This window comes from Leptopilina heterotoma, unplaced genomic scaffold, assembly GCF_015476425.1.
Source record: "Leptopilina heterotoma isolate Lh14 unplaced genomic scaffold, ASM1547642v1 Lhet_88, whole genome shotgun sequence".
NCBI classification, from domain to species: Eukaryota; Metazoa; Arthropoda; class Insecta; order Hymenoptera; family Figitidae; genus Leptopilina; species Leptopilina heterotoma.
In genome coordinates, this window is record NW_025111191.1 from 8,310 (window position 1) to 19,967 (window position 11,658).

The following is an 11,658-nucleotide window of genomic DNA, read 5'->3' on the forward strand; positions in this document are numbered from 1 at the left end:
TTATCAACATTCTGAGGTAGAAAAAGTTTATTTGATTTTATTTTGACTTTTAAGTCGTAACAACCAAAACCGACAGTAGCAGAATTTCAAAAATTTGGTAAAAGACGTTCAAGTTAAAATTTTTTTAATTCTAGTAATTTTAATTTATTGAAATTTACACAATGTATTGTTCCTTGAATTTCGCTAGACAAAATTTTTTTGGATCTAAAAGTAAAAATTGTTTTTTACCAAAACAAAATACAAGTTTATTGTATCATCATTATTAGCAAACAATTAGTAACAAGTTTTCTAAAAAAGAAAAAAAAATTGCAAAACACTATTATGAAACTTTTAAAAAAAGAGATAGTGTATAAAGTTTTATGTTATTGTAAAATAGAGAATATTGTGTTTAAACTTTTCAAAAATTGCAATTATTCCTTTTTTTCTTCGCTAAACATTTTCTTTGTCTCTTTCAAACAATTCCGATTGTCAACAATACGAATTAAAGTTGTTCCTGATTGTGTCTCGATATTATTATAAAAATCAGAAAGCTGTGATGAAATTATATTCAAAATTGATTCACTTTCTACCTGAAACACCCGAATGGGTTTGACTTATATAATCGACATTGGAAAACAATTTTTCCATTTCTTCTTGATTTTTGGTCACTAATTTTTTTTTTGTACTTTCAATAAATACTCGCCTCGTTGGAATTTTTCGGACACTGACAAGTTCTTCGGGCGAATTTTCGAATTGATTCCAGTGATGCAGACGAACTTACTGTCGGTGTACTCCAATTTTTCGAATCTATTTCGAAAATGAAGAATGTAATGGTAGAATTTTTTAATTTAAAAAAAAAAAATTTTGTTTTATTACCATTGGTATTCATTTGACGGTTTTTTGATTTTCGTTTCTTGAATTTAAACGTTTCGCTGATACTTTTCTTTAGTTGTTTACTCGATTCTTGTAGGGCTAGGTATTCCTTATTTTCTTTAATTACATTCACGTCCATTTGAAGTTGGTCCACAAGTAAATCGTATCTTAAATTACAAAAAAGTAGTTGTAAATTTAAAAAATAATTCCTCAAAAAAATTCTTCAGAAAGAAATTCTTAAAAAAAAATTTTTTCAGAAAGGAAATTTTTATACCTCTCAATAGTTTCGTCCCGATTTTTCCTCATTTCGTCAATTTCCCTCTCTTTTAGTTGTAGACATTTTTTCAATTTTTTCACATCCAGAATTATTTCCTCATTCCTCTCGTACATTTGTGACAATAAATTTCCCTGATTTTCGAAAGTCGATAATTGTGAACGTAAGAAACCGTATTCCTGTGCCCAACTTCGATCCATATTGTTACGAGACTCTTCTGATTTTAATAATTCAGTTTTTATGTCACTCATTTTTAGTAGCGATCCAGAAACAAGATTACTCAATTCATTTGTATTTTTGTAATTAATTGAATTCGTTGTTTTAGTGTGATTCAAATTTTCTTTGAGTATTAGCAATTCAGTATCGCGTCGGGTTATTTTTTCTGATAAGCACGATAGAGTTTTTTCCAATTCGCCCTGATGGGATATTTTCTCTTGTAATAATTTTCGTAAATCTTGTTTTTCTTTCTCATTTTTCTGAAGAGTGATTTCGAAAAATTTCATCTGGAGGATGTGTTTTGATTAGTTATTTTAAAAAACTTTTGCTAACGGTTATACTTAATGAAAATAATTTTTAAATACTGCAGGCTTCGCACTCAACTACATAAAACCTACTATTTACTACTTTTTTTACGATTAACTACTATTTGGATACTTTTTTTTTAATTTGTGACACTAAAAGCTACTTTTCCCTATTTTTGAAAATTCAGTTATTTTTAATACAATTTTAATTCAATTCTTTGAAATGTTTTAATTATTTTAATAAAATTCTTTGAAAAAAGTTAATAATATTTAATTCATTATTTCGTTACAAACGCGGGCGTCAAACGAGCCCTTTTTTTTCTATAATTTTGACAAAATTTATTTATAATAGTTAAATTATTATTTTCCTAAATAATACAATCCATCGCAAAAATTTAATTATTTTTAATCTAATTTTAATTAAGTTATTCGAAATATTTGAATTATTCTCTTAAATTTTTATAAAATGAAAAAAAAAATTCAATTATTTTTAGAAATTATAAAATTTTTATAAGAAATTCAATTATTTTCATAAATAATAAAATTTCTTACAGGAAATCAATTTTATTTACAATTTATAAAATTTTTCCCAAGAATTCAATTATTTTCATAAATAATAAAATTCCTCACAGAAATTCAATTATTTTTATAAATAATAAAATTCTTTACAGAATTTGAATTATTTTAAATACAGTTTGAAATAAATTACTCGAAAAATGTAATTATTTTCTAAAGTTGTATTAATATTCCTCGAAAGAAATGCTTTTCAAAAATTTTAATAAAATTCTTTTTTAGTATTCAATTTTAAAAAATAATAAGATATTTAATGAATTATTTATTTTTTGTATTTGAATAAAGTAATAAAAGTAATAAAATTGTTTGCAAAAATTCAATCATAGTAAATTTTTTTTAAAAAATCTCATCAAAATTTCAATTATTTTTTTAAATAATAAAATTCTTCTCCGAAATTCAATTATTTTCAAAAATTTTAATAAAATTCTTTTCAAAAATTCAATTATTTTTAATACAATTTTAATAATATTTTTCTTAAAAGGATTCCAGTTTTTAAAAAAATTTTTAATAACATTTTTCGAAATAATTCAATTATTTTCTAAAATTTTAATAAATCCTTCGAAACAATTCAACTATTTTTATTAGTAGTAAAATTTATCGTAAGAATTCTATTATTTTTCATAAATAATAAAATTCTTTTTTTGGAATTCAATTGTTTTCAATACAATCATTAAAATAAATTCGATTGTATTCGATATATTAAAAAAAATTGTTGAAAGAATTCAATTATTTTCTAAAAATTTAAATAAAATTCAAGAATTAAATGTTTAATTTCAATTATTAAGAAACAATATTATTGTAAAAACTAAAAAGAAATTGCTCATAATAAAGTCAATTACTTTGAAAATTTTTAATTAAAATTATTAAAAAAACTCAATTATTTTAAAGAAATTCAAATATATTCTTCAAAAGAATTTAATTAGGATTATGAAAAATGTCAATAACATTCTTTCCAAAAATTCAATTATTTCCATAAATAATAAAATTCTTCCAAGAAATTAAATTATTATCAAATTTTTTGATAAAAATCTTTGCATAAATTTAATGATTTGTAAATTTTTTATAAAATTTTTCGCAACAATTCATTTATTTTCATAAATAGTATAAAATTTTTACAGCGATTTAATTATTTTCGTAAATAATAGAATTCTTTTTAGGAATTCAATTATTTTAAAAAATAATAAAATTTTCACAAAAATTCAATTATTTTCAAACAAACACAATTTTTATAAAATTTTTTGAAAAAAATCGATTATTTAAAATGATTTTTATAAAATTCTTTGTATCAATTTAATTATTTAAAAAGAAAACCTTCAAAATCTTTACTAAATTTAAAAAAATACAAGAATAAGTTTACATCTTTACTATTATTTTAAAAATTTTTTTAAATTCTTGAGAAAATTTCAGTTTTTTCATTAATAATAAATTCCTAGAAAAATTTAATTATTCTAAATATTTAATTTAATTATTTGTTGATAAAATTCTTCATAAGAATTAAATTTAAAGAAACATTCAATTATTCAATAAATTATTAATTTTTGTATTTAAATAATTGAATTCTTGTTGAATTTTCTAATAAAACTTGATTTAAAAATGAATATCAGTTAAAATTTTATAGATACTTATTGAATATTAAAAACATTTTAGCATAGAATTTTTAGAAATAATTGAATTCTGAAAAGGTTTAAAATTAAAATCTTTGAAAATTAAAATTTTAACTAACAATTCGGTGAAATTAATTTTTTTCAAAAGGTTTCATTGAATTTTTTTGATGTTGTTATTTTCTAATATTATATTTAGTTGAATAATTTTCGAATAATTGAAATTTCCTAAAATTGAAAAATGGATTTTTGAAAATTGTCAAAGAACTTTTTCGAAAAATATTAAAAATAATTGAATTAAAAGAAGAATTTTAGTTAAAAATTCTTGAAAATAATATATTTGAATTGAAGTGATGTAAATAATTGCGGACATGTTATATTTTTGTCAGTAATAATTGGTCCGTAAATAGTCCAAAATTTCTTATTTTTGGTCCGTAAAGTCCGTATTTTTATTTTTAAATACTTTCACTGGTTCGTGCCCTGTATTTATTTAAATTTTCAAGGAAAGTTTTGTCAAATTTAATCGAAATAAATTTTATGTTTTGAAAAAAATTAATTTTCTTACTTTTAAAAATTATTTCGAATTATTTCGAAATAAAATCGAATTTCTGAAGAATTCTAAAATTTTTAACTAAAAGTTTGGAAAATAGTGAAGAATTTAGAATTAAAGTTACTAAACAGGAAAAAGAAACATTTTTTGATAGAACTCAGGAAAATTTCATAGAAAAATACAGAATGAAATTTTAATTTTGTAAATCGTCTAAAATAAATTTTTTTTGTCGAAAAATTTAATTTTCCATAGTAGTTACTTTTCTTACTACTTTCTTTAATTAATGCTACTATTTAATACTTTTTTTTAGTCTTAAAGCTACTTTTTGCTCCTTTAAAAAAAAAATTGAGAGCGAAGCCTGATAATGAAAAAAATCAAAAATGCAAAGCGGACATAAATTAGTTTTTGCTTACTCTTTCATCAATTTTCTCAATCCTCTTTAGATCCTGCCTAACGTCTGTCATCTCTTCACACAATTTTTGAACGATAGTATTTTTTTCCATCAACTCCAATTCTAATTTCTTAATTTTCGGAACATGCTCCGTGGTGCATTTGATAATTTTCTCCTCCAATTGGGCCTGATCTGTCTTTATCTGATTGCCAAGTGTCACACACTTCTCGATATACTTGTCCAAATCGTCCGGTAGCAGAATATCATCAAATTTATTTTCGTAATTTATCTTCTCTTTCAAATTTTCAAATATTGAATTATACCTATCGGTGAGTTCCTTTTTGTCCGCATCTAAACGTTTCAAACAATCCTCCTTTCGTAACAACTGAATTTCGTACTCCTCTAATTTTTTCCGATCGGCAACTGTTGTCGTTTCCAATTGAAAAATTAATTGCTTCATTTTTTCCATTTCGGGAATGGAATTCTCTAATTTTTTCTTATCCTCAACTGTTGTCGTTTCCAATTGAAAAATTGTTTGCTTCATTTTTTCCATTTCGGGAATCAATAAATCTAGCTTTTCCGATTTTATCGTGTAATTGTTACCTAGATTTTCGTAGTCGATTTTTAGTTTTTCTAATTTAAGTCTAATTTGATCAATGTCGTCGAGATCGACTTGAATTGCTTTGTGATCTTTGGCGCAAGATTCGGTGGTTACGGAAGATGTTCGGATTCCAGAGTCGTCGTCACTTGTTCGGAGGCTTTTTTCCGATTTCTCGATTGAAGAATCTAGGAAACTGAGCCTGTTTTCTTGGGAGAGATCGTCGAGGGTTTCTAGGATTGGAACCGTTATCAAAGTTCTTAGGGATACTGTTGGGGATTGTGAATTTTCTTCTTCGATTATTGATACTTTGTTTAGTGACATCGGAGATAGGGACAACTCTCGTGAATCTGATTTTAAACTATTGTTCATTGACGATTCTTCATCATCTCTCAGGGCTTTTCTAATTTCCCCTAATTCCTGATCCTTCTGCTTCAATTCGATCTTTAGTTGCTCGATTCTCTCCAGCTTTTCCTGTAATTCCTCTTGTAGTTCGTTATTCCTAGTCCAATGCTCTGTGAATTCGAACAAAAAAGATTCTCTTCGTTTTTTAAAGGCATTTTCGCACGGTTCTTCAGTTTGGAAGCGTTTCTTCAAATCTTGTAGTTCGTTCCTAGTGGTCGACAATTCGAAAGTCAGCTCCGACTTCTGGACACTTAGGTCCAAATTTCTTTTCTTTAGGTTCTCGATAATTTCCTGAAGTGCGATTATTTTTGCGGTTGCCTTCGATAATTCCAAACTATCAACAGTTGATTCTTCCGAATCTCCATGACCCTCGTGACTATTGAGACGCTTTCGTTTCCTTGTCATATTATTTATTCGCTGCTTGTAATAATCCTCGACTTGCTTCACTGACCAATTTAATAAATCGTCATGCTCCTCATCAAGCTTTTCAGTCTTTATTCTCCAAGTCTTCTCAAGTTCTTTCAATTTTCCAGAATACATTTCCGTCAATTCTTGTCGAATCTCATATTCTTTGTTCAAAATCCCATTCCTCATGGTCTCTAGTTCTTGTAATAATTTTCCATTCTCTTGTTTTAGTTTTTCGTAATTTTCCCCCTCTTGTGGTGTTTCTATCACTTTGAGTGGAGTTTTCGGTGAACATATCCAAGTGGAACTTCGGGAAATTAATGATTTCTTTTCGGAAGGAATTTCAAATTTCACTTTATTGAGAGTTGAAACGAAATTCAAGACATTTTGTGTCTCAACATAAAGCTCGGGTGATTTATTTAGATTAACCAAAATAATTAAATTCTCCTTTCCCAATAGAGCGTTCTGTAGGTATCGGGTTAAATTTGATTCCCTAAAGGGTCCGGTGTTATCGCGTAAAATTGAATTTCGTTGAATTGTCTTTAGACATCTGCCAAGAACCAATAGACTCGCGTTGATACTTCGTGATTCCTTAACTCGTTCCCTATTCTGATTCATTCGCAAGCCACCACTTCCGGCAAGGTCACAGAATGTCAATGTACTCATCTTAAAATTAAAAAAGCGGAAAATTAAATTTTCGGAAAAAATAAATTCGAAAAATTGTATATTAAAAAAAAGGAAAAGAAACAATAACAGGGTTGCCACAAAAATTTAATTTTGTCTTTCCCTGATTTCCAGACAAAATTTTCACTTTTTCCCTGACCCTAAAGAATATTCTGATTCTCTCTGAAAATTATTATATACTAAAAAAAATTTTCCATTACATTTATTTACAAAATTCTTTAACTGTAAAATTATTCGAAAATATCAATAACTTAACTTCTTTTTTAATCATTATTATTTTTTCATAGGAAAGAAGATTTCAAAAATTTTAAATTCAAACCTTTTGAAAGTAAATAACTTGAAAGAATATTATTATAAAACATGAAGAAATGGATCACTCCGAGTCTTCGACTCGGAGCAATCGATTTCTTCATGTTTTATAATAATTAAGAGTGATTAATGATATAATTATTATTTTATATTATAAAAATATTGTTACTGTAACTACTTTAAAATTATTTTCATCGCTTCAATTCAATTATTATTTTTTAAAATTTTCAAATAAAATTCTTCTTTAAATCAATTATTTTTAATAATTTATGATAAAGTTCTTTTGAGAATTTTCAAATTTATTTCTTTACAATTCAGTTTTACAAAATTTCGATTATTCGGAAATTCTTTAATTAAACATATATTAGAAAATAAAAACCACAAATAATTTTTAAAAAAATACAAATAAACGTTCTAAAAAAAATTAATAATTGTTAGTTAAAAGTATGAAAAATTCAAATTTTCAAAGATTTTAATTTGAAACTTTTACAAAATTCAATTATTTCTACAAATTCAAATTATTAGTAACTTCTCCAAAATTCAATTATTATCTAAAACTTTAACTGGAATTCATATATAAAAATCCATTTCTATTAGAAAATTCTACTAGAATTCAATTATTTAAAATTTTTATTATTTATAAAAATAATTTAATCCCTGAAAAGAATTTAAAAATCGATGAATAAAATTGAATTACTGCGAAAAAATTAATAAAAAATTTTAAAAGATTTGATTTTTTCGAAAAAATTTATGCAAATTCTATTTTAAATAATTGAATTCCTGTGAAATTTTTATTTATTTGGAAAATAATTGAATGTTCGTGTAAAATATTGTTAAAATTTTTGTTTAATAATTTAACTTTTTGGGATATTTTATTAAAATAGTAGAATTTTGAAAATAATTGAAATTTTACAATGCATTTTAATAAAAATTTTTGAAAATAATTGAATTTTATTACTTTTATATAAATTATTGAATTCTTGTGACGAATACTATTATTTATAAAAATAATTAAATTTTACATTGAATTTTATTAAAATTCCTGAAAATAATTGAATTGAATTAAGAAAAATTGTTGTGTTTTTTCAAACACAATTTTCATGAAATTTTTCAAAAAATTTCATTATTTAAAATGATTTTTATAAATTCTTCGCTAGAATTCAATTATTTAAAAAAAAAATTAATAAAGTTTCTCGTAAGAATTCAATTATTTTTTAAAATTTTAATAACATTCATTGCAAGAAATTCAATTATTTTTAAAAAATTTAATAAAATTCTTCGTAGCAATTCAATTATTTAAAAAAATGTTGATAAAACTCATCTCGGCAAATTTTCAATTATTTTCAAAAATTTTCCTGAATTTAATAATTTTCAATATTTACTATTTTAATAAAATTTTCTAAAAGAATTAAATTATTTTTGTTTGGAAAATAATAATTGAATGTTCGTGTAAAATATTTTCAAAATTTTTGTTTAAATAGTTTAATTTTTTTGGAACATTTTATTAAAATAGTAGAATATTGAAAATCATTGACTTAATAAGAAAAATTTTTGATAATAATTGAAATTTTGACATTTATTTTATTAAAATTTTTTAAAATAATTGAATTTTATTATTTTAAAAATAATTAAATTCTTGTGACGAATACTATTATTTATGAAAACAATTGAGTTTTGCAATAAATTTTATTAAAAATTTTTGAAAATAATTGAATTTTGTCTAGTAATTTTGCTATTTAAGGTAGTACGCTCGCGACAGTCACTCTCAAAAGTAAATTTTAATAAAATGCTATAGTATGGTGCAGTTACTGTAGCATATTTTTGCTTGAACTGTACTGAATACATAGTCAGCCCTATGTACAGACACACTCACACACAAGTATACTAGTCAGGTTAGAATATTATATTATATCTTTTAACTGAAACGGTTAATATTGTTAAATCTTTTTGTTATAAATTTCTCAAACATTCATTTATAATATATTAGTTTTTTAAAACAATCTATAGAAAATTTTAGAAGTTATTAGAAGAAATGTGCCGTTCACATGCACTTTTCATAGGTTAACTATGTTAAATAACAAACTTTGAACTTAAATATCTTGTTTTAGAAACGGTCAATTTTTTTAATATTTTGCAAATACATAGATCTTGTTATTAACTATTCTGATTTCAAATTTCATGAAATTCTATAGAAAAGTGCGATCACGAGCGTACTACCTTAATTATAAAGATAATTGAAATATTGACGTCAAATTTTTTTTTAATCTTTTAAAATAACTGAATTCTTGTGACGAATACTATTATTTATGAAAACAATAGAATTTTTCAATGAATTTTATTGAAATTCCTGAAAATAATTGAATTTTGTCGAAGAATGTTGCTATTCAATTATAAAGATAATTGAAATGTTGACGACATTTTTTTTTTATTCTTTCAAATTAATTGAATTTCTGCTAAGAATTTTATTAATTTTGAAACTAATTGAATTATTCTGATGAATATTGTTATTTATAAAAATAATTGAATTATACAATGAATTTAATAAAAATTCCTGAATATAATTGAATTTCGGCAAAGAACTTTGCTATTTGAAAAGATAATTAAAATTTTGACCAAAATTTAAAAAAAAATTTTGAAAATAATTGAATTTCTGGAAAGAATTTTAATATTCATTACGAAAGTTAAATTGTTCCAAATAACTGCGTTAAAATTTTTTAAATTTAACCTAATTTCAACAGAATTGAAATTAAAGTTTTTTAAGAAAATAATTCATTAAATGATTTATAAGTAATAACTTTATGGCAGTTCTTCAATAAAATTAAGTTATTTAAAATAAATTATTGTCAGAAATAGAAAAAAAAAATTTTTTTAGAATTCGTGGTAATTTTATAGTTTATGAGGCAAACAAAAATTCAGAATTTTCTTATAAATTCTAAATATTTAATTTTTTTCAGTACTTTTAATAAAAATCCCCGACTTTTCCCTGACCTGTGGCAACCCTGAATAAAAATACTTTATCTCGAGTTTATATTTTAAAAAAAAAGAAGTTAGTTTTTAAATTATTTGCTGAATTAAAAAAGAAACTGTAGAAAGTTAAAAAAAGCCAAAAATAGAAAAATGGAAAAACTAGAAAAGTGGAAAAAAAGAATCGGAAAAATAAGATAACTAGTAGAGAACTAAAAAAAATACTAACTGTCACATCTTCAGGAGAGGAATTTTCCCTGTACTTCAAAAGAGTTAAACTAAAAATACCATGTGACCGTGAACTTTTGGAATTCATCGCAGTGACACCAACTCGAAGTTGTGATTTACCAGCCAACATAATTTGAAAAGCCTCCTCAGCACTTGTGGCATAAAGTTTTCTAATTCCCTTCAAATAATTGTTCCCCTTTTCATCCGTAGTCAACTTCAAATGATTCTTATTACCCTCTTCATTCGCCAATAAATCGAAAATACCCTCATTGTAAATTTCAAAAAAAGAAATCCAAACCGAATAAAAATAACCATCATCCTTCGCTTCTTCATTATTTTCCCTCAATGAAAATTCATCCAAATTTCTAAATTCATCCAATTGAACTGAATTTTTCCGTCTCGAAGTGAAAAACAATTTCTCCTTAATCTGCTTATCCAAAATTCTCTCAAATTCATCAAAATTTTTCACCACATTTCCATAAAACGGTTTGTAATTTGACGAAACAGTGTTTTCAATAATTGAGAATAGAAATTTTAAACTTCTTGGTATTAGTCCGAGTGTATTATTTTCACCGAAGAACGAATGAGTTTTACCAGAATTACTAGTGCCATAATTCATTACTGTTGAATTTTGACCTTGAATAAAATTCATGACAGTTTGCCGTGTGGTGTCATTAAAAAGTTGTGATGGCGAAATTTCAATTGGAAGAATTTTTGTAAATTTATATTTTCTCGAATCCTTTGTTTGATTATTGAAGTGCTTCGATTGTCGTGATGATGAATCGCATGGTGGGATTTTTGTCACGAGATTTGTAGAATTTATTATTGTGAAAATTTCACAATCATCATTGTCATTATCGGTTGGTCTTATTTTTAAGAATACTTTTACTTTATTTCCTAAATTCGATGATGATAATTCGGAAACTGAATCCAATGAAACTGACGAGACATCCGGTAATGTGCATTCATCTTTCTTTGATGATTGCTTCTCGGAATTATTAATTACACCTGAATCCATTTTTCTTATTCTGTAAATATTTATTCCTTTTAGATAGTTTACTATTTTTAACCTATTTTTGTTAATTATTCAAAGCAAAAGAAAAACTGAAAAATTTTGGGTATATTTTTAATTTTTTAATTTTTAAATTAAATATTAAATATTCGTTTTTTAAATAATTTTTTACAAATTTGTCTTAATATATTTTTATATTTTTAATATTTAATGATAGATAAGAACTTACATTTTACGAGAGAAGGAAAATTATTTTCAACTTCTTATGAAACTTGAAAAATATCCGAAGAA

At 24.0% G+C, this 11,658-nt stretch overlaps 1 protein-coding gene across 1 annotated transcript; it reads right to left on the bottom strand.

Moving 5' to 3' along the window:
• Nucleotides 1–667: 667 nt before the first annotated feature.
• Nucleotides 668–11,373, bottom strand: LOC122511581 (kinesin-like protein KIF20A). Its single transcript, XM_043626935.1, has 6 exons — nucleotides 10,357–11,373; nucleotides 5,129–6,836; nucleotides 4,785–4,954; nucleotides 1,127–1,629; nucleotides 856–1,019; nucleotides 668–786 (listed from the first exon to the last, which is right to left on the bottom strand). Exons 1-6 carry the CDS (start codon nucleotides 11,371–11,373, stop codon nucleotides 668–670), a joined length of 3,681 nt encoding a protein of 1,226 aa, XP_043482870.1.
• Between the last annotated feature and the right edge of the window lie 285 nt (nucleotides 11,374–11,658).